We start from the raw sequence: 23,368 nt of genomic DNA, 5'->3' as shown, positions 1-23,368 counted from the left end.
GAACATGTAAATATTTTTCACAGGTATTGTCTTTTTGCCTCCATTCAGAATACTTTTTTTCTTTGACAAATTTCTGAAATAAATTGTTTATGATCTTTTGAATGCTTCAAGTTGAGATGCCATAAAACTGTAGGCAAACCTCATTAATTTCATCCCATTCCAGGAAAGAATATAAATTTAATTGAAAATGACAGCTCCACCAGACGACTCCTACCCAAAATTGAGATATTCCAAAATGCCATTCTGTAATTTCAAAATGCAATAAACAGAGCTCTTATTTTATTTGTTTAGTTTTTCCTTCCTCAAGAGATCAGTTTCACAGTAGTCTTAGTTACACAGTTTTCAGTGATTGCAGTTTCTTAAATATTTTAAAGTTGCATGATTTAAGGGTTTTTAAAAGCAGTTCTACAAAGGTTCACACTTTCCTAAAACACAGATTTAACACATGCTGCAGTTCTTCTATTCAGAATAGGCTTCACAAGAAATGATCTTGTTACTCTGAATACACAAAAGTGTTTGTGTATTTTGACAACTTTAGCTTTATTTTCCGTAGGCAGAATATCACAGCTCATTTTAACAAAATTATGCATTGTGTGCACTATAATTCTAAGACTATTTCTGCTCCATGGGTTTCTTGATTTAATTAAAGCACTTTTACCAGGAGGCTGTACCTTCACCAAAATTGGTATTTGAGTATCACCACAAAAGCACAGCATTTTACATTCAGTGTGGAACTTTTGAGCTTACAGGATTACAGTAAGCAGGTGTTTCACCTTCAGAGAACCAGTCATTTCTCGTTTGAAACGTCTGGTTGACACTGATGTAAAACTGGTACATTAGCAGTTGTGAGCTTCTGCTGATACCAACTTACAAACAGCTATTGCTGTATATTTCATGTGTGCCTTATGAACCTTAGCATGGAAAAAAGAGTGAAATTAACATAGAGGAACTACCTTTTGATCTAAATGTAAAGTCATTTTTCCACAGCTGTATGTAAATACCCCTGCTGCTGGCAGCCTCACTTTTGGCCGTACTCTTTAAAGAACAACTCACTATTGAAGACGCTGGTGTTTCTAAGGCAGATCTGAGGCTTTTAATTTTCATATGGCTGGAATTAGCACTGTGGATGGTCAGTGTTGAGAAACAGTTTATAGGGACTTCCCTGGTGACACAGTGGATAAGAATCTGCCAGCCAGTGTAGGGGACACACAGGTTTGATTCCTGTTGGTGATGAAAATGGGCTTCCTTGGTAGCTCAGCTGGTTAAGAATCCACCTGCAGTGCAAGAGACCTGGGTTCAATCTCTGGGTTGGGAAGATCCCCTGGAAAAGGGAGAGGCTACCCACTCCAGTATTCTGGCCTGGAGAATTCCATGGACTGTATAGTGATGGTGATGAAAATACTGTTGGTGATGATATCACTTTTTAAAAAACATCTAGGGTGATTGCTGAGCCAACCAAAACATCGGGGTTAAACTGTGTTATCCCAGATAAATCCCACCTGTGACGTCTCCCATGACCACCCAGGCCTGGCAGCCTCCAGCCCCTCCTCTGCCACCTCCTTCCCACTGCACTCCTCACAGGCAGATGGATACTCACTGTCTCCTCCTGCGTTTCCCTCACACATTTTCGTTCACAAGTCCCCTTCCCCAGGAGAAAAACACATTCTCCTAAGCTTCTTTTGGGGTGGTAGAAATGTTCTGTATAGTGATTTTGGAGGTGGTTTCACAAGTGTACACACCTGTCAAAACTCATGAAATTGCACACTTCAAACAGGAGCAGTTTATATTATATGTAAATTAAACCTCAATAAAGTTTTTTTCATGCACTGCAGAGAATTTAATGAAAATGTGTGTGGAGTCATGTCTTTATATGTTGGACTAAGGTAGCTGCCCATTTGAGGGACTTCCCTGGTGGTCCAGTAGTTAAGAATCCACCCTGCAGTGCCGGGGACATGGGTTCGAGCTCTGGTCGGGGAACTAAGACCCACATGCTATAGGGCAAGTAAGCCCACACACCATGACTAGAGAGCCTGCACGCTGCAACAAAAATGCTTTGTGCCACAGCTAAGACCTGACAGAGTCAAATAAAGTACTTTTTTTTTTAAGTATCTAATTTGAAAAGTCTTATGACAGTAAAATAAAATAATAAATACTGATTTCCTGAGTAAAGAGCATTTTTATCAGTCAGCAAAATTTTGGCGTGTTTCCTGAGAGAATAGGGGGTTCTGTTTCTCATAACTTGAGGCAGAATAATTTTTAAATCTCCCATTTGTATATAATTTGGTTTGCACTTCTGTCTTTGAAGGTATTTTTTTATGTTTTAAAGAAATTTAAGGTACTTTGTGACATATCAGTGTTTGGAATTGAATATTAAGAGTGTTTCTCCCATGTAGCTAGTTTCTGGTTGTTTTCTGCATTTGTGGGTTAAAACCATAGGTAAGCAATAGCGAGCCATGAGCCAGGCAGTTTCATTTCACTTCCCACCATTTGTCCTCGGTAAGTCACTCGCCCACTTCACACCTGGTTTTCTGACTCTAGAAGACTTTGGTGCTCGGCCGCTGCTTGGTGTGAGCTGTGACATTCATGCTCTGTGGGCCAGTGGAGTCGTGCATGCCCAGTGAATCCCATGGCTTCTGGAGTGTGTAGTATTGTCTTTCTTCCCACAAATCCCAGGCCCGATGCTGACGGCTTGTTTTTCTGCCACAGGGGACCATCAGTGTTGGCATCGATGCCACTGACCTTTTTGATCGCTATGAGGAGGAGTACGAGGATGTGTCCGGAAGTGGCTTTCCGCAGATTGAAATTAACAAGATGCACATATCACAGTCCATTGAGGTAAAGCCACAGACATGTCCCCCAGTGCAGGGGGGCTCGTGGGGGGGCTTGGGTTAATGAGGTGCAGCACCACACACAGCTGGACTGACAGTCTGCTCAGGGTTTTCTCATCTCTATTCATGAAAGGGTGCAGTTAGCCACTTGAAAAAAGAATAGCTCCAGTCACAACCTTGTTTATCCTGCTTTCCTGACCCACATGTTAGCAGCATGAGTGCAGGGTTGGGGGGTAGGGTGACACTTAGCTTCAGGGTCCCGGGGCTCTCCAGCAGGTGGTGGAGGGCCACCACTACGCTCATGGTCTAGGAGAAGTGGGAGCCAAAGTCATGATGATTTTAGGAGCAAAACCAGATCTCTGGGAAATTCCAGGAATGGGTCTGAGTTTGAAGGCACATGCTCCTGTGTGCTGAGCCCTGGGGTCACTGAAGTGTCATCTGTCTGGCCGACATTGGGACGTGGCAGTGTTGGGCCATCTGCTGACGGTTACGACAGGTCTCTGCCCCTTCAGCTTATCCACTTCTGCTCAAGTGCATCAGCCTGGAACTTGAAGTCCCAACTCAGGGAAACTCTCCCCCTCCTGGGGCTTCCAGTCAGTCAGTGCGGCCGCAGGCAGGACTGGGGAGTCCTGGACGTCCCCATGGGTGATGTCACCATGGAGCCTGATGCTGAGGGGACGCTGGAAACCAGCATCTAGCCCTACATTGATCCTGGTTTTTTGGAATTTGCACGTTCAAGCTTTTGCAAAACCTGACCATGGTGGCCAGGTGCCATTCAATGGCACAGTGGGGGAGGGGTGCAGCAGGCCCACATCCTGCCCGCTCGAGCTGCAGACACACCTGTGCTTCTGGCCTCACACTCAGGGCGCACTGGGCAGACTGCTGTCCTCGCACTTCCGGTTACTTCAATTACTATATTACTGGCTAATATCATTTCCTAGGCACCCCTGACAGCTTCAGACACAGCCATCCTCTCTGGAAGCCTCTCAACCCAGAATGGGAATGGAGGGGGTTCCATTAACTTTGCGCTCAGACGAGTCACTTCTGCGAAGGGCTGGGGAGAGGTAAGCACGCCAGCGGGAGATCGGGTTGTCAGCCACCAAGCCCACCCTCAGAATGACCTCAGTGGCCACATCAGGTATAACAGTGCAGCTGTCAAACTTGTATCAACTGATGGTCCCCACTAGAAACCTGTGTCTCATGTCTGAGGGGCGCGCTGAGCCTGCCATCAGCTTACAGTCAGGACAGAGCAACAGGATTCCCCTGGAGCTTCCAGAAATCTGGAAACTCGGCATCTCTATTCCTTAAACAAGCCTGCAGGCCCTTCCCTTCTGCACAATTCGGAAGGCGGGTCACCTCTGTCTTAGTGCGCTGGTTCACTGCTCGGCAGTCATTAAACAGCCAGTTCTGCCAAGCAAATTGAGCCGCATCAAATTAACATTGAGGAGTTGCCTTGAAAGTCACCCAGACTAGTAATGAGGCAGCCAGGATCGGCTGGACTTCACAGCTGTGAGAGCAGAGCCGCTGGTGGGTTTCACGTCAGACCCCTGAGAGCCATCTCCAGTCACCTGTGAGACCTGCAGACGGTGAGGCAGAGCAGATGGACCTGCACAATAGCCAGCACTGCGCGGACAGGGCCAAACCCGCCGGCAGAAGGCGGTGTGCGGACGGCTCCAGCTAGGGCAACAGGGACCAGCGGCCCGCAGCGCTGTCTGGGGAGGGGCTCCTTGAGGAGACTCACCTCACTGAAACCTGCCTCCTTTGGGTCTGTGCACATAGTCATCTCCCTTTGTCAAAGGTTAGAATGAGATACTAAGAATCTTCCCGCCCCTACTTTTAGAGGCCTGGCAAGGGCTGGTGGCTTTGAATTAAATGAAGAAATTAAAACCAGAAGTGCTTACTGACACCTTGGTTACTGCTGTGAGGTAAAACACCATTAATTCTTTTTCTTTTTTTTTTTTGAACAGTTAGAATTTGGAGCTGGGGATCTGCAGGGGCCTTTATTTGGCCTGAAGCTGTTCCGTAATCTCACACCAAGATGGTAAGTATATGGAGATAAATGCCCTTTGGTGGTCTTTGTGTATTTAGACCAGAGCCTGTGTATTTTTCTTGTCAGGTCATCTGGAGTTACCATCTCTGACCCGCACGGTCACTGCGGGCAGACCCTGCCACGCTGGCACGGGGTCCAGGCAGTGTGCTTGGTGCAGAGAGCACTGGATTGGGCAGTGGGCTGGGAGGGGCCTGCCCTTGTCCCAGCCCGGGACCAGGCCCTCCATGGTCCTCAGGTTCCTGCTTTGTGGGGAAAGGCCCCTGCCTGGTTCCGTGGGCTGTGAGGACCATGATGTGAGGCCCTGGAGGGAATGCATGCTCACAGGGAAGTGGGTCCTGGTCTGAGTCTTTATGCACTAGTGGGTCAGTTCTTTGTTGCAGAGAACAGTTTCGGGTCTGGAATGGGGCTTTACCAAGCAGTGAGGCAGTGAGTGAGGTGGCCTGTCAACCTCTCTCTGGTAGCTTTGTGTTAGGCCGGAATATTAAACTGCCCCCACCCCAGCTTCATCTTTGCTTTTGCAGTGATGTTGCACCCCTAGGACTGTCCCTTATAGGACACACGTGTCCTTATTCCCCATTAAGGGTACCTGTGTGAGCTCAGGTAGAAGAACTGGGTGGAGGATAAACAGCTCGTTCATCTGGCGACTGAAACGCAGCTGAAGGAGTCCTGGAAAGGAGCACATGTCTGAAAAGAAAAGCAGGGCTTCCCTGGTGGCCCAGAGTTTGGGAATCTGACCACCAGTGCAGGGGACAGATTCAATCCCTGATCCTAGAAGATCCCACATGCCACGGAGCAACTGAGCTCACAGGCCACAGCTACTGAAGTCCATGCTGTAGAGCCTGTGCTCCATGACGAGAGAAGCCACCGCAGTGAGAAGCCCACATACCACAACTAGAGAGTGTGCTAAGTCGCTTCAGTCGTGTCCCACTCTTTGCAACCCTATGGACTGTAGCCCACCAGGCTCTTCTGTCCATGGCATTCCCCAGGCAAGAATACTGGAGTGGGTTACCATGCCCTCTTCCAGGAGCTCTTCCCAACCCAGGGATTGTAGCATCTTTTTAAAAAAAGAAAAAATAGTATTTCATCCCCAGATGTTCGTCTACGAGCCTGCCTTCAGTTCCTGGTAAAGGCAAGTGTGCAGAGCCATGTGACGCACAGAGTGAGTGGTATCGTGAGAGAGGGCATGGCTTCTTGACAGATGGAGCTGGAAGCTAATGGAGATGAGCAGAGTCCCTTGCAGAGATGAGCGGGACTTCCAGGCAGAGGGCGTGGGGTGAACCGGATGCCGTGGCTCAGGGACCCCCCCATGGTTTCTCTGGCCTCTCCTCTGGGACTCGGACCCACTGGGTCTGGGATGGACACAGGGCTTTAGGCTTTTAACCAGAACTTCCGGTGGGTTGTATGTATCCATATCACCGTTGTCCTAGCTTTGTCTGCTTAGGATTGTCACCACCCATGCTGCAGCTTTTGCAGGTCTGGAATTGAATTTCATCATGGTGCCTGGTTTATCAGACTTGGGATCATGAAGATTTATAGAAAGAATACTAGCTAATTAATACTCTTATCTCATCTTATGGGTGCCTGAGTCTCAGGGTCAAATTATTTGCAAGTCCAAACTGGTGACTGTTGGTGGGTGTGGAATCAGCCCAGAGCCTGGCAGGCAGCCTGTGGGATGTTCTCAGTCTCCCTGGGCAGTGCCTGCCTTACTGCTCTCTCCCCAGAGTTCGTCTCTCTCTAGGACACACTCCATAAGAACACGAAATCATATTACTTTGATTAAGCAGAGATCTCATTCTTTATGTTTTGATTTTTTTAAGTGTTGCTTCGTGACATCTCAGGGTGACTTTTATCTGTCCTCTATCTGCTTGCCCCCCGACTCCGGATCCCACTGTGGCCAGAGCAGAATAATGGGGTCTCTGTCTGGTGTGGCTGGAGTGTCAGATAAATGAGGGCAGGCTTGGGTTGGGGGCCCTGTGGAGAGCAAGGGGTTGGTTCCTCATTCATCTGGTCTTGGGAAGAGTTTTGTGTGCACAGGAGCAAATGTCATCAGTTACCACTTGTATTATTATTTTAGTGGCAAAAGCGAGACACAGACACCCAAAGGAAAGTAAAAGTCTTAGTCACTCAGTTGTGTCCAACTCTTTGCAACCCCTATAGACTATAAGCTGCCAGGCTTCTCCATCCATGGGATTCTCCAGGCAAGAATACTGGAGTAGGTTGCCATTTCCTTCTCCAGGGGATCTTTCTGACCCAGGGATCGAACCCAGGTCTCCTGCATTGCAGGCAGACTCCACTGTCTGAGCCAGAAGGGAAGAGCTTAGGAAGGAGAAAAACTAAACAGGCATCCATTTAGTGAGGGTTGCTCACTGGAGACCAGCTGTTTGCTCATCTTTAGAAAAGTTCTGTGAATCCCTTTGTTACTGAAATGAAATACCCTTATTTAGCCAGAAGGTGGGGCTGACTCCTTGGAAACGGAACTTCACAGGCCTTGCAGAGAGACAGTTTCCTAGCTTTTCAAGCAGCTTCAGTCGTACTGTGTGGCTGTGGGTGCACATCAGCCTCACACAGCAGCTTTGAAAACTACACTGATGCCTGCCCATTGCGCCCCAGAAAAATGACTCCATTGGTCTGGGCCCGGCTCTGGGTGAGGGGCACTTAGACATGGCCTCATGTTAGCACCGCTTGGCCAGCTTTTCCATGCCAAGTCAATAAGTCAGCACACCTGGGGTGGGAGCCTGCAGGTGGTTCTAACTTGCAGCAGGATTTGACCTGCTGGTTTAGGAACGCAGATACTCGGGTGCCTCTGTGGTTGTGGCTGCAGTTGGAATAGGATGGGGTAGGGGGATAAGTGAACAGAGTCCCCAGATCACCCTCCTGCCCCCTTGTGGGGAGCCACCTGGGAAACCATGGGAGTGATGGTGAGCAGGGTGGGGACTGGCGGAGAGGACACAGCCAAGCCTGGCAACAAGCCCGGTATCATCTAGGGACTTTCTCTGTGTATCCCCCCAGCTTTGTGACGACACACTGTGCCCTGCAGTTTTCGTCCCGTGGCATCCGGCCGGGCCTCACCACTGTCCTAGCCCGGAACCTGGACAAGAATACGGTGGGCTACCTGCAGTGGCGCTGGGGCGTCCAGTCAGCCATGAACACCAGCATCGTCCGGGACACCAAGACCAGCCACTTCACCGTGGCCCTACAGGTGAGCACAGCTCGGGGGATCCTCCTCCAGTCCCTTGGCCGCCACCCCCAAGTCCACTGCCTGCAGGGCCAAAGGCAGGTTCTATCCATCCACCCTCAGGAGCTGAAACAGGGTTGTGCTCAGGCTCCAGGGGAGCTGTGTTCCACCCCTCATAAAGTGAGAGGTCTTTTCTGCCAAAGGCCACAGGATCGGGGTCGGGGTGCCGTGGTGGCTGGACAGGAGCTCGAGGCAGCTGCTGCCCTGTGAGAACGCATGCTCGGGTGCAGGAGTTTTTATTTTTCCTGAGAAGTCAGAAGACTGGGTTTTTAAGTGAAATCTCCCAGTTTGTAAAGATCAGCTCCAGGTGGATTTTTACACACCCTGTGGGACAAGCCCTCTGCCCCCGACAGTGCTCGGCCGCCAGGTGGGGCGACCCCCTCAGCTCGGTCTCAGCTGCCTTTTCTCCCTCCACCTCCCCAGCTTGGAATCCCTCACTCCTTCGCACTCATCAGCTATCAGCACAAATTCCAGGATGACGACCAGACCCGAGTGAAGGGGTCCCTGAAGTGAGTGCTGGCCAGGCCGACGCGGGAGTCCACCCGGTCTGTGCCGTCGGGCGCCTGCTAGGGTTAATGCGCATCTCCCTTGTGAGGCCGTGGGACTTGCTACCCTGCCATCCCACCCTCAGGAGCTCGGCGTCTAATGTCGGACTCCTCTCCGGTCATTGACCAGGGGTGTCCGTCCTGAACGTCCTCCCCGTGGGTGGTGGGAGGGCGAGGGAGTTGGGGATGGGAGCCTGGCCTCCGTCCTGGGTGATGGCTGCCAGTGGTGTTAGTGTTGGTGGGGGAGCAGGAGCAGGGGGCCTGGCTGGCTTACTGGTCTGCTCCTTGCAGGGCCGGCTTCTTCGGGACGGTGGTGGAATACGGAGCAGAGAGGAAGATCTCCAGGCACAGTGTCCTCGGGGCGGCTGTCAGCGTTGGAGTCCCACAGGGCGTTTCCCTCAAAATCAAGTAGGTTGGACTCGGGTCCTTCTGGCCAAGGGTTGTCTCACACTTGGTAACTCATCTGAGCTTCACCTGCATTAAGAAAAAAAGAGCCTTTGCTTAGAATTCCATTAGAAAAAAAAAAGAGAGGGAAAAAAAAAAAAGAAGAAGAATTCCATTAGAGATGCACTTGCTTCTGTCTGGGGTGTGTCAGCAATTGTCGAGTCCAGAAGCCTGACATTCGGGCAGTAAGGCCAAGTCTCTGCTTCAGAGAACTTCCTATGCCCGCCTGCCGCTACTTGCCACCCCTCTCCTGAAAGGCCCTGGGGTGGCCCCACACATCCGCTCACCCACACGCCACACAGCTCACAGTGTGGCATGTACCTCATGGTCCGCAGGGCAGGCAGCGTCGGGCTCTCTGCGCCAGATCCTCCCACCTCGGTGGCCCAGCTGGTTGCCTCTAAATGGAGGCCTCACTGTCAGACCCTTGGCTGCTGAGACTCACCCCGCAGTGGTCTGCTCCAGCCTCCTGGCTTCACCACTATTGGGCTCCGTGATGCTCACACAGCGCTCAGGGTTCCAGTTCCAGCCCGTGCATCCCTCATCCCTCCCCACACCTCTCCTGGGGGACCTCACAGCGTCACAAATGTCGCACCTCCACTCCCATGCTCCTCCGCCCTCGGTCATAGGCGCCCTTCACAGCCTGCTGGGCCTGGAGTCCGCCCCCTCTCGGCACCTCAAGCTCCGTTTTTCCACCAGTTCTGGCCAGAAAGCCGGGAGCAAGTCTCCCAGCAAATCTCCCAGTCACCCTTTCCCAGTCTCCCAGCTTAGCATCCTCTCTCCTCAGAAAGCACATCCTCAGTCTGACCATTTCTCAGAATGTCTGCGACCGCCATCTCCGGTCTGAATTACTGCTCATGTCCTCCTGACCAGTCTCCTCCCTCGGGACGCTGCTCTCCAGAGTCTTTTAAAATCTAAGCCAGTGTCTTATAGATCAGATCAGATCAGTCGCTCAGTCGTGTCCGACTCTGCGACCCCATGAATCGCAGCACGCCAGGCCTCCCTGTCCAGCACCAACTCCCGGAGTTCACTGAGACTCAGTCCATTGACTCAGTGATGCCATCCAGCCATCTCATCCTCTGTCGTCCCCTTCTCCTCCTGCCCCCAGTCCCTCCCAGCATCAGAGTCTTTTCCAATGAGTCAACTCTTCTCATGAGGTGGCCAAAGTACTGGAGTTTCAGCTTTAGCATCAGTCCTTCCAAAGAAATCCCAGGGCTAATCTCCTTCAGAATGGACTGGTTGGATCTCCTTGCAGTCCAAGGGACTCTCAAGAGTCTTCTCCAACACCACAGTTCAAAAGCATCAATTCTTCGGCGCTCAGCCTTCTTCACAGTCCAACTCTCACATCTATACATGACCACAGGAAAAACCATAGCCTTGACTAGACGAACCTTTGTTGGCAAAGTAATGTTTCTGCTTTTGAATATGCTATCTAGGTTGGTCATAACTTTCCTTCCAAGGAGTAAGCGTCTTTTAATTTCATGGCTGCAGTCACCATCTGTAGTGATTTTGGAGCCCAGAAAAATAGTCTGACACTGTTTCCACTGTTTCCCCATCTATTTCCCATGAAGTGATTGGACCAGATGCCGTGACCTTCGTTTTCTGAATGTTGAGCTTTAAGCCAGCTTTTTCACTCTCCTCTTTCACCTTCATCAAGAGGCTTTTGAGTTCCTCTTCACTTTCTGCCATAAGGGTGGTGTCATCTGCATATCTGAGGTTATTGATATTTCTCCCGGCAATCTTGATTCCAGCTTGTGTTTCTTCCAGTCCAGCGTTTCTCATGATGTACTCTGCATATAAGTTAAATAAACAGGGTGACGATATACAGCCTTGACGTACTCCTTTTCCTATTTGGAACCAGTCTGTTGTTCCATGTCCAGTTCAAACTGTTGCTTCCTGCAATACAGATTTCTGCATACAGATTTCTCAAGAGGCAGATCAGGTTGTCTGGTATTCCCATCTCTTTCAGAATTTCCCACAGTCTATTGTGATCCACACAGTCAAAGGCTTTGGCATAGTCAATAAAGCAGAAATAGATGTTTTTCTGGAACTCTCTTGCTTTTTCCATGATCCAGCGGATGTTGGCAATTTGATCTCTGGTTCCTCTGCCTTTTCTAAAACAAGCTTGAACATCAGGAAGTTCACGGTTCACATATTGCTGAAGCCTGGCTTGGAGAATTTTGAGCATTACTTTACTAGCGTGTGAGATGAGTGCAATTGTGCGGTAGTTGGAGCATTCTTTGGCATTGCCTTTCTTTGGGATTGGGATGAAAACTGACCTTTTCCAGTCCTGTGGCCACTGCTGAGTTTTCCAAATTTGAGTGCAGCACTTTCACAGCATCATCTTTCAGGATTTGGAATAGCTCAACTGGAATTCCATCACCTCCACTAGCTTTGTTCGTAGTGATGCTTTCTAAGGCCCACTTGACTTCACATTCCAGGATGTCTGGCTCTAGGTCAGTGATCACACCATCGTGATTATCTGGGTCATGAAGATCTTTTTTGTACAGTTCTGATTCTTGCCATCTCTTCTTAATATCTTCTGCTTCTGTTAGGTCCATATCATTTCTGTCCTTTATCGAGCCCGTCTTTGCATGAAGTGTTCCTTTGGTATCTGATTTTCTTGAAGAGATCTCTAGTCTTTCCCATTCTGTTGTTTTCCTCTATTTCTTTGCATTGATCGCTGAAGAAGGCTTTCTTATCTCTTCTTGCTATTCTTTGGAACTCTGCATTCAGATGTTTATTATCTTTCCTTTTCTCCTTTGCTTTTCGCTTCTCTTCTTTTCACAGCTATTTGTAAGGCCTCCCCAGACAGCCATTTTGCTTTTTTGCATTTCTTTCCCATGGGGATGGTCTTGATCCCTGTCTCCTGTACAATGTCATGAACCTCATTCCATAGTTCATCAGGTACTCTATCGATCAGATCTAGGCCCTTAAATCTATTTCTCACTTCCACTGTATAATCATAAGGGATTTGATTTAGGTCATACCTGAATGGTCTAGTGGTTTTCCCTACTTTCTTCAATTTAAGTCTGAATTTGGCAATAAGGAGTTCATGGTCTGAGCCACAGTCAGCTCCTGGTCTTGTTTTTGCTGACTGTATAGAGCTTCTCCATCTTTGGCTGCAAAGAATATAATCAATCTGATTTCGGTGTTGACCATCTGGTGATGTCCATGTATAGAGTCTTCTCTTGTGTTGTTGGAAGAGGGTGTTTGTTATGACCAGTGCATTTTCTTGGCAAAACTCTATTAGTCTTTGCCCTGCTTCATTCCGTATTCCAAGGCCAAATTTGCCTGTTACTCCAGGTGTTTCTTGACTTCCTACTTTTGCATTCCAGTCCCCTATAATGAAAAGGACATCTTTTTTGGGTGTTAGTTCTAAAAGGTCTTGTAGGTCTTCATAGAACCGTTCAACTTCAGCTTCTTCAGCGTTACTGGTTGGGGCATAGACTTGGATTACTGTGATATTGAATGGTTTGCCTTGGAAACGAACAGAGATCATTCTGTCGTTTTTGAGATTGCATCCAAGTACTGCATTTCGGACTCTTTTGTTGACCATGATGGCCACTCCATTTCCTCTGAGGGATTCTGGCCCGCAGTAGTAGATATAATGGTCATCTGAGTTAAATTCACCCATTCCAGTCCATTTCAGTTCGCTGATTCCTAGAATGTCGACATTCACTCTTGCCATCTCTTGTTTGACCACTTCCAATTTGCCTTGATTCATGGACCTGACATTCCAGGTTCCTATGCAATATTGCTCTTTACAGCATCGGACCTTGCTTCTATCACCAGTCACATCCACAGCTGGGTATTGTTTTTGCTTTGGCTCCATCCCTTCATTCTTTCTGGAGTTATTTCTCCACTGATCTCCAGTAGCATATTGGGCACCTACTGACCTGGGGAGTTTCTCTTTCAGTGTCCTATCATTTTGCCTTTTCATACTGTTCATGGAGTTCTCAAGGCAAGAATACTGAAGTGGTTTGCCATTCCCTTCTCCAGTGGACCACATTCTGTCAGATCGCTCCACCATGACCCGCCCATCTTGGGTTGCCCCATGGGCATGGCTTAGTTTCATTGAGTTAGACAAGGCTGTGGTCCTAGTGTGATTAGATTGACTAGTTTTCTGTGAGTATGGTTTCAGTGTGTTTGCCCTCTGATGCCCTCTTGCAACACCTACCGTCTTACTTGGGTTTTTCTTACCATGGGCGTGGGGTATCTCTTCAGCTGCTTCAGCAAAGTGCAGCCATTGCTCCTTACCTTGGATGAGGGGTATCTCCTCACCGCTGTCCTTCCTGACCGTCAACATGGGACAGCTCCTCTAGGCCCTCCTGCGCCCGCGCAGCCACGGCTCCTTGGACGTGGGGTTGGTCCTCCCAGCTGCCGCCCCTGGCCTCGGGCTTAGGGGCGTGTGGTATCTCCTTCTGGCTGCTGCCCCTGACCTCAGACGCGGGGTAACTCCTCTCGTCGCCGCCCCTGACCTCGGACGCTGCGTATCTCCTCTCGGCCGCCGCACCCCGCCCCCGACCTCAGACACGGGGGTAGCTCCTCTTGGCAGTTCCTGTGCCGCCACAGTCTGGTACTCTCGGCCGCTGCCCCTGACCTCGGACGTGGGGTAACTCCTCTTGGCCGCCGCCCTTCGAGCATGGGGTCCTCTTGGCTTTGTGCTTAAGGCCCTCAGGGTCTCCCTCAATTCAGGGCAAATCGGCCCCCTCAGAGCCCACAGGATCTAGCCCCTCAGTCTCTTCTCTGCCCCCCACCCGACCCTATTCACTCTGGCCTCCAGGCTGCTCCAGGAGCACACCAAGCCCACTCCTGCTTCTAGGCTTGGCTGGCGCCTGCTGCTCCCCAATCCCCAGGGAGCCACACGGCTGATTCCTTCAGTTCCCTCAGGTCTCTGCTCAAGTGTCATCTGATTGCCAAAACCATCTCTCGTCACCCTGTTAAAACTGGTGGCCCTCACCTTGCCCTGAGCTGTCCACTTCCCCTTTGCCCGTTTCTTATTCTCCATTGTACCTTCTCCATCTGATAAGCCATCCATCCCTCGCCACCCCTCATTCAGAGTGCCATAACTCAGTCCATTTTGTCTGTTCTCTGTGCTCCTGCCACCAAGGACACAGCCTAGCACTGAAGAGGGACTCTGTGAGCACATGAGCGAGAAGAAGCAGACCACAGCTCGGCTGTGCAGCTGTGGTCTGCAGGTCCCCATAGCGACAGCTGGCGTCAGGCACTTCTCTAACCTGAAATGTGAAGATGCCCAGATTTAATAAAGAACACAGAGCTGGCAGATTTCTGCATTCTAGTCCCTTCTCCTCCCCCACCTCCCACATCGGGACCTCCAATGAGGCACCGTTCTCTGTTGTAAATGCTCCTCCCCGGCAGAAGTCACGTTACACAGTCTGAACTGAATTCCTGTCCCAAGGATGCCAGCCTGCTTCTTTGTCCATAGGCTGCATTGTCCGAGTTATATTGGTAAATATAACTGGAAGGCACTTCAGTTCAGCAATAGCAGCTGCTCTTTGCTAACTTATATTGTATTTATTTGACAAATCACACTAATCTTTGAATGTTAAACCAACCTTATATTTCCTGAGGCAAATTCCACTGGATCATGACATGTGATACTTTATATATATTGCTTGATTTGCTTATGTCTCACTAAGAATTTTTGAATCTGTTTTTAAGGGATGCCAGTTATAATTGTCTTTTTATTATGTATTTATCAGGTTTTGGACCACGTTATGCCAGCCTGATAAAATGAGTTAGGAATTATGCCTTCCTCTGTTTTATGAAAGAATTTGTATAAGAATGGTCTTGGTTGTTTTTTTTTCCCCTAGTTTCATAGAGTTTAGCAGTAAAATCAACCAAGCCTGAGTTTTCATTATAGGAAGGTTTTTGATAGTGAATTCAATTTCTTTCATAAATACAGGGCTTCTCCAATTTTCTGGTTCATCCCTTTTTTTCCTCCCTTCCAGTTTTCAGTTCATTTTAGTCGCTAAGTCATGTCTGACTGTTTGTGACCCCATGAACTGCAGCACACCAGGCCTCCCTGCCATCACCAACTCCCAGAGTCCACCCAAAACCATGTCCATCGAGTCGGTGATGCCATCCAACCATCTCATCCTTTGTCGTCCCCTTCTCCTTCTGCCCTCAATCTTTCCCAACATCAGGGTCTTTTCAAATGAGTCAGCTCTTTGCATCAGGTGGCCAAAGTAGCGGAGTTTCCACTTCAACATCAGTCCTTCCAGTGAACACCCAGGGCTGATCTCCTTTAAAATGGACTGATTGGATCTCCTTGCAGTCCAAGGGACTCTCAAGAGTCTTCTCCAACACCACAGTTCAAAAGCATCAATTCTTCGGTGCTCAGCTTTCTTAATAGTCCAACTTTCACTTCCAGTTTTATTGAGATATAATTGACCAAACAGTGCTTTATAAGTTTAAGGTGTATGGCATAATGATTTGACTTACATACATCATGAAACGATTATCACAGCACATTTAGTGAATATCCACCATCTCATGTAGATACAAAATTAAAGAAATAGGGAAAAAAAATGTTTTTCCCTTGTGACGAGACCTCTCGGGATTTACCTGCTGTGTTTGATCTTGTGTTTTACATGTAAACGCCATCACAGATAGGGTGTAGAGGACGTCTCCATTGTTCCTCAAAGACCCGCAGGCCCCTGTGTGGTCTCCCAGGCCTCAGCAGCCCTGGTGTGCCTTTGCTCCCTGTATCTTTGCCTTTTTCCAGGATGCCACATAATTGGAGTCATCCAAGGTGAAGGCCTTTGCTTCTTTCAGGAGCATCATGCATTTGAGATAATCCACACTGTTGCAGGCATCAGCAGTGTGGTTCTCCCTGTTGCTGTTGGGTGCTGCATGGCGTAGATGTGCCATGGTTTATCTGTTGTATAAATACTTCACTTGCTTCCAGCTTCAGGAAGTTACAAATTAAGCCAGTACAAACATTCATATTCAAGTTTTGTGTGAACACAAGTGGTCTCATTTCTCATGGGTAAGTACCCTGGTGATCTGAGTCATGTGGGAGGCTGTGTTTAACTTCACAAGAGTCCCAAGCCATTTTCCAAAGCAGCGTCTCATCTTCCTTTCCCACCAGCAGCTCTGAGAGTTCCAGTTGTTCCACATCCTTCCCAGCCCTGGGGAGGGTCTTTTTTTTTTTTTAATTTCACCTGTTTTAGCAGGTGATGTAGGTGTGTCCCTTTGTGGTCCTCTTGGTTCTCATTTACCTCCTGTCTGAGATGTTGACTGGCTTTTCAAGTGCTTATTTGACATCCTTTTTATTTTTTTTTTTAAAGTGAAGTCTCTATCCATATCTTTTGTCTGTTTCATTATGGGTTGTTGGAGTTCTCCGTTTAGTGTTGAGCATTCTTCATCATCTCTGGAGTTGCTTTCGTTACTGAAGGGTCTTGTCACTGGGTATAGACTTCAGGGTTAATGGGGTTTTCTCTCAGTGCCGTCACGGTGTCCTGCTCTCTTCTGACTCCTCTGTTCCTGACAAGTCATTGGTCTTTTGAACCTTTATACTCTTGTCTCTTTTGTTTATTTCCCCCCTGGTTACTCAACTTTTTTTACTCTTGTTTCTCAGCACTTGAGTGTAGCTACACGTGATTTTGTTCTATGTCTGCTGCTTGGGGTTTGCTAAACTTCTTGCATCTATAAATTGATGTATTTATTTATGTAGAATTATTAAATTTGCAAATTTTAGGACATTAATTCATTAAATGTTAAATATTTAATATACTTCTTCCCAGCTGCAATGTTGCCCCAGACTCTGAGCTCTGATTCTTCAGTCCAGTAGGAGTGCATATTTCTTTGCAGTTTTAATCATCCTCTCCTCTCTGGGGCCCTAATTACTTCTGTGCTAAACCTCTGGTTTCTGAGGCTCTGCGCATTTGTCTTCAGTCCTTTTTCTCTTTGTTCTTCACATTGGATCATTTCTACTAAATTCTCTTACTCTTCTCTCATCTCCAGTCTGATGTTAAACCATCAATTAATATGTTATGTCTTTGAGCAGAGTTTAAATAGTTGCTTTAAAATCCTTATCTGCTGGCTCCTGCATCTGAGATTGCTCTTTATTATCTTTTTCTCATTGTATCTGGGTATGTAGCATAGGTCCCATCACTCCATGGGAAATAGATGGGGAAACAGTGGAAACAGTGTCAGACTTTATTTTGGGGGGCTCCAAAATCACTACAGATGGTGACTGCAGCCATGAAATTAAAAGACGCTTACTCCTTGGAAGGAAAGTTATAACCAACCTAGATAGCAGGACATTACTTTGCCAACAAAGGTCCGTCTAGTCAAGGCTATGGTTTTTCCTGTGGTCATGTATGGATGTGAGAGTTGGACTGTGAAGAAGGCTGAGCGCCGAAGAATTGATGCTTTTGAACTGTGGTGTTGGAGAAGACTCTTGAGAGTCCCTTGGACTGCAAGGAGATCCAACCAGTCCATTCTGAAGGAGATGAGCCCTGGGATTTCTTTGGAAGGAATGATGCTAAAGCTGAAACTCCAGTACTTTGGCCACCTCATGAGAAGAGTTGACTCACTGGAAAAGACTGTGATGCTGGGAGGGATTGGGGGCAGGAGGAGAAGGGGACGACAGAGGATGAGATGGCTGGATGGCATCACTGACTCGATGGACATGAGTCTGAGTGAACTCTGGGAGTTGGTGCTGGACAGGGAGGCCTGGCGTGCTGCAATTCATGGGGTCGAAAAGAGTCGGACACGACTGAGCGACTGATCTGATCTGATCTGATCTGATCTGATGTAGCATAGTTGGTATTGTATTAAGTGTTAATTTTTGTTTCCTTTTAGAAAGTTTCCTTTTAGAACTTGGGTGAAGTCTGGCTGCAAACTTGGACTTACCCATTTGGCCACAGTCAAAACACAGCACCAGGCATCCTTTGGGGATTTCTGGCACACTGAGAACTTGGGGCTCCCCACCTGTGACTTCCCTTTGGGGGGGCCCCTCTCTTCCCAGACACAGTGGTTGCCCCAGACTCTGAACTCTAATTCTTCAATAGGACTACAGATTCCTTTGCAGTTGTAATCATCCATTGTGGTATAGACTGAGAACTGCCTTCAGGCTAAAGGCTGTTTTTTAAAAAAGTCCAGCAGCTCACCAGTGCCAATTGGCACTTCTGCCCTCTGTTGTTACCTGGTCCCCGAGGGTGTGGGTCACATTGGTCAAGAGTTCGCAGTTGATGTCTGTGGGCTGACTGGACCTGTGGGAGCCACCCGGCCGTCACTGAGGGTTGACAGGCCATCTGGAGGCGTGGCCTCCCCTGCCTCCCGGGCCATGTGTGCCCTGCTTGGGTGTGAGTCTGCTGCTTGCGGTCAGCAGGTATTGAGCTCTTTCTTCTGCCAGACCTAGGGGCCTGCTCAGGGGACCGTGAGGCGTGCAGACTGGGTTCCGCCTCCCCAGGTCCTGTGGGTCAAGAGGTTCTTCCTGGGGCTGGGACATCCTCGCCGCGCCCCCCTTCCCTGGGAACCTGACTCACGTGGGCACTCGGCTCTGTTCTGTTCTCAGGTTAAATAGGGCCAGTCAGACCTACTTCTTCCCCATCCACCTAACAGACCAGCTGCTGCCCAGCGCCGTGTTCTACGCCACTGCGGGGCCGCTCGTGCTGTACTTCGCTCTGCACCGCCTGGTCATCAGACCCTACCTCAGGGCTCAGAAGGAGAAGTGAGTTCTCAGCACTGCCGGGGCAGGGGCCGAACTGCCCTGTGCCCAGCTCCCCCGTCTGTGACGTGGAGAGGGTAGCAGCCGCCCCACAGGGCTGTGAGGGAAACCCCCTAAGCTGATAGGTGTACAGTGCTCACTGCGGAGTCTGGGCACGTCAGGTCCTTGGTGAGGATTAGCTAGTTGTTATCAGTAGTAGTGGTACTGCTGTTGGCAACACTTGGGTTAACTTCTGTCTGTCCACATTCCTACTTTCAGAAAGAATTAGAGTTAGTTTACCAAACTGTTGGGACTATAAGCCATGACCACAGAAATGAGAAGTCTTCCTTTTTCTCATTCTAACCATTTCTTTGCCTGGCACTGAATTCAAAGAGATCGGGTTCTGAGTGCCTACAAACAAGGCCCATGTTAACTACAGTCTTGGAAGTCATCTAGATGTAATTTATTTTGCCGTTTCTTAGAGATGATCCATTAGCACAGCATTAAACCCAAGAGGAGGTTTAACTTCATTACTTTACAATGATCTCATTTAATAGATCACTGAACTTAGGGAGAGAGGAGCCCAAGGAAGGCTCTTGGGGGGGCCCCTCCAGCCTCTGATTCATTTAAGTTCGGGGTCCTAATTCCCCAGCAGACTGAAGGCTTGGAGCAGAGGATGTGCTGGGCCAAGGCTGCCAGGACACATGTGTGCTGCCCAGGTCCCCGTGCTTTGCTGTATTTTATCACAAGAAGCGTGCCTTGTCCCTGCCAAGGGTGTCCTGTGGTAATGCCTGATTGGGGGCATCTCCTGAGAGTCTCACCCTCTCCCACTTTCCTGAGATTACTGCTGCAAGGAGTCCTCCTCCCACTGAGGTTGGGGAGAGCCATCTGGGGACCACAGGACAGCTGCACAGGCCTGGGACAAACAGATTTGCTTGAACTTGCCTTGGAAATAGTGTTTAAAGTTCTAGAACTGGGAACGCAGTAAGATTTACAGGCTGTTTGCAGGGTGCAGGTCCAGCCTGGGGCGCTGTGGCCTCCTGTGCTGGTAACCCCATGTTCCTCACACATGGCTTGTGTTTTCCTCGCCTTAGGGAACTGGAGAAGCAAAGGGAAAGCACAGCCACCGACATCCTGCAGAAGAAACAAGAGGCAGAAGCTGCCGTAAGTGCTGCGTCACCGGCTCCCTTCCAGGCCTCTGCCCTGTGAGGATCTGAGCATGGACCTGCCCATCGTGCCGAGCACAGGCCGCACCATGTTCCCATCCTTTCTCGTCCACATTTCTTAAACCTGTGGGGGGCATGCTTCACACCCTGCAGAGTGGTCTCAGGGGCCTTGGGTCTTGGGCTTTTCTTCCCCGACAGCCTCCCTGGTCATCTAGTCTTTACGTTATTGCCTGTGGGATGCAGCGCCGGGCGCGTCTGTCTGTGCCCTGAAGAGTCAACCCTGTTACCCTGCAAAGACATAACCAGGTTTTTTAAAAGTGGTGGGTGTTGTCCTCTTTCTTCCCTGTGAGTGAATTGTTTTTTCAAGACTGCAGTAGCAGCCACGTCCAGAGAAATGGACAAGCAGGACCGACAGGCACCAGGCATGTGGCCCTGGCTCTGAGGGAGCCTCCGGAGGCCCTGATAGTAGCGTCCTTGTCCTCTGCAGGTTCGGTTGATGCAGGAATCTGTCCGAAGAATAATCGAGGCCGAAGAGTCCAGAATGGGTGAGCAGGCCTGGCCTCTCTGAGGACAGGGTGGGTGCTGGGTTCCCGCAGGAGCACATGGCTCCTGCAGCCAGGCTGCACGGGGGTTGCCTGCCAAGGCTGCCCTGCCCTGACCAGGCCTGTCCTCAGGGCTCATCATCGTCAACGCCTGGTATGGAAAATTTGTCAATGACAAGAGCAAGAAAAGCGAGAAGGTGAAGGTGATCGATGTGACCGTGCCCCTGCAGTGTCTGGTGAAGGACTCCAAGCTCATCCTCACCGAGGCCTCCAAGGTGGGCGCTCGAGGTAGATGGGAGGAGCACCTGGGGAAGAGGGACCCTCGAAGGGGCAGTGCCACTGCAGCGGAGCCCGTCATGCTGCCGCGTTCCCTGTGCGGGATGCATCCCAGGACCCAGGTTACAGCCACACTGGAGCGGTTGACGTCATCCATCCATCCAGCCATTCATCTGTCCATCCATTCGTTCGTCCATCTGTCCATTCATTGCCAACTGTTTTTTGAGCCCCTACTGTGTGCCAGTTACAGCACCAAACAAAATATACGTCCTGCCTTTGGGCACTCGCACTCTGTGCCTTGCCTGGTTCCAGAAGGGGGGTCCGCCTGTAGTACATCAGAGGCTCAGGGGGAGCGGGGTGTGTGCCAGAGGTGAGTTAAAGCACAGAGGAGCTCAGGCAGAGCGCCCTGGTCCCGGAGTGGGTTCCTGGTCTTGCGTCCTCTGCAGGGCTTCCTTGAAGATGGAGGGCGTTTTAGTGTGGCAGCGGGGCAAGTCTAGGACTAAGTAGGCAGCTTGTTAAAATCCTCTTTCCTGTACTCAGGCTCTCAGGTTTGCGTCCTTCGTGGGCAGTGTCCACGCTGCCCCTCCGGGCAGGTACAAACTATAGCGCCACTGGGCTTCAAATGCCCATCTCCAGTGAGAATCTGTCTGTTGCAGGCTGGGCTGCCTGGCTTCTACGACCCGTGTGTGGGTGAAGAGAAGAACCTGAAAGTGCTTTACCAGTTCCGCGGGGTCCTTCATCAGGTGATGGCGCTCGACAGCGAGGCACTCAGGATACCAAAGCAGTGTGAGTAGCTGCCCCTGGCTGTCACCTGTCCTTGCCCAGAGACAGGCCCGGGGACCTCAGTGGGGGGGGGGGGGGTCGGGCGACAAAAGCCTTTCTTCTATCCTTGGCCGGGGAGCCATAGGCTTGGGCATCGTGACCTACACAGACCTGGGAAATGATGCCCTGAGGGAGGGGTCAGCCCTTTCCCAGGTGGTAGTGAGCTCTTGGAAACTGCAGCCGGGGTGACTAGGTATGAGGCGGACCCAGTGGCTCCTCTGTGTTCAAGAACACAGTGATTTTTGGCAGCTCATCCTCTGCCCAGCTTCAGGCCAGGCAGCCTCTGGCCAGGGCCTGGTTGATCCCCGCTACGTGGAAAGAGTGCGTGGAAACAGTCGCCTTTAGATGCGCTGATTTTGTCTTTTCTTTTACAGCTCACAGAATTGATACTGATGGATAAACTACTTGAGAAGCCAGATTCAAAAGGGGCTGCAAAAGAATTTCCCCAGGAGTCAACAGATTTTGGAAAGAAGCAGGGAAGAAACCCCAGAATCAGATGTTTATTTTGTATTTGCATAGAAAGTGGTACCGGCTCAATTATGTGAAGGGACACACAGATGCCCCGAGGCAACCCCACCAGGACCGGAACCGCAGCTGGGCCCGCGTCTCTTCCCAAGGATCATGTCCCCGCAGGGAAGGCCCGACCCCCGGGGCCTCAGGGTCCCTCAGCCCGCTGAGCCACCACCCAGTAGCTCTGTCTGCCATGAGGTATTTATGAACACCTCGCCCTCATGCCCGTGACCATGAGCTACCTTTCCTAAAATCCACACTGAACACAAAACAAAACGGAAGGAGGGAAGCCGTTCCCAGGAGCAGAGTCTCTGGATCAAGGGAATGCCTGTTGAGTCACCTTCCTGCTGAAATGTGACTGTGTGAATCTGGACAGGATGGTGTGGGTTTATAAATCTGCTTTTTACCTGAGAACGAGTGGCTTTGGGAATTAAGTCTCCTCCGTCCCCTCCCAGAACTTCTCAAGTCATTCCACTGGCACCTGGCTTGGGACAGAGGATGTCACTCCGGTCCCAGGAGCCACCTGTGTCCTCATGCGAAGCCGTGTTGCCTCTGCCCTCCCCGACACAGCTCAGTCCATGCGGCCCGGAGAGGTCAGAGTGGGAGTCAGGAGGCTCAAGGGGTTCCAGGGGCCCCTCCCTGGTCGCTGCCAGCAGGTGGCACTGCTGCTCCCACACCGGCTCGGTCCGTCTCCTCTGGGCCGCCCGTACCCATTTGGGTGTCTGCTCCCAGGAACCCCTTCCTTCACACGCCTCTTTTGAGGATGCAGAGTATGTCACGACCAGGCCCCTCCTGCCCAGCCTGGCTGGTGAATAGTCACTGGAGGAGCAGACGCCTGACTGGTTGGGGTTCAGGCAGCCTCTGTGCGGCTCCTGTTCAATCAGGCCTTGCCCCTGACGTCGGTACCGGAGAAGTCACTCACAACCCCCTTCCTCCAGTGTTTAAAGGTAGTTCAGGTCGTCCAATTCTGTAATATTTATCTCCACTTAAAAGTTCCCTGCAAGAGCAGCTGCTCTGAATGTAAATCGTGCAATAAGTGTCGAGTTAGTGGAGTCCGACCTTGGCCACAGCCTGTGCCCCTCCTGGCAGGCCGTCCCTCCTGTTGTTGAACAGGGACTGAACAGAGGACATGCTCTTACCACAATAAACCTTTCCTGAAAGCCGGGGGCGGTGTCTGTATGCGTCTGTGTGTTCATTTTAGGAGCCACCAGGTAGAGGGACTTGCCTCCTCCTCACAGGCCTTGCCCCACCCTCTGTTCTCAGGGTTCAAA

At 50.0% G+C, this 23,368-nt stretch overlaps 1 protein-coding gene across 1 annotated transcript in view; it reads left to right on the top strand.

Annotated features, from left to right (window-relative positions):
• The window catches only part of DNAJC11 (DnaJ heat shock protein family (Hsp40) member C11), a 70,049-nt gene extending 46,787 nt beyond the window's left edge, over positions 1–23,262 (top strand). Inside the window, exons 5-16 of the mRNA XM_006044241.4 lie at positions 2,707–2,835; positions 3,770–3,892; positions 4,796–4,869; positions 7,888–8,077; positions 8,537–8,622; positions 8,950–9,066; positions 18,650–18,805; positions 19,876–19,945; positions 20,435–20,492; positions 20,622–20,764; positions 21,422–21,551; positions 21,962–23,262. Coding sequence (XP_006044303.1) covers positions 2,707–2,835; positions 3,770–3,892; positions 4,796–4,869; positions 7,888–8,077; positions 8,537–8,622; positions 8,950–9,066; positions 18,650–18,805; positions 19,876–19,945; positions 20,435–20,492; positions 20,622–20,764; positions 21,422–21,551; positions 21,962–21,987 — 1,302 coding nt within the window. The 3' untranslated portion in view covers positions 21,988–23,262. The remainder of the gene's footprint in view (positions 1–2,706; positions 2,836–3,769; positions 3,893–4,795; positions 4,870–7,887; positions 8,078–8,536; positions 8,623–8,949; positions 9,067–18,649; positions 18,806–19,875; positions 19,946–20,434; positions 20,493–20,621; positions 20,765–21,421; positions 21,552–21,961) is intronic.
• The last annotated feature ends 106 nt before the right edge of the window (positions 23,263–23,368 follow it).

Source organism: Bubalus bubalis, chromosome 5 (genome assembly GCF_019923935.1).
Source record: "Bubalus bubalis isolate 160015118507 breed Murrah chromosome 5, NDDB_SH_1, whole genome shotgun sequence".
Taxonomy (NCBI): Eukaryota; Metazoa; Chordata; class Mammalia; order Artiodactyla; family Bovidae; genus Bubalus; species Bubalus bubalis.
This window is presented reverse-complemented; position numbering and strand designations above follow the sequence as displayed.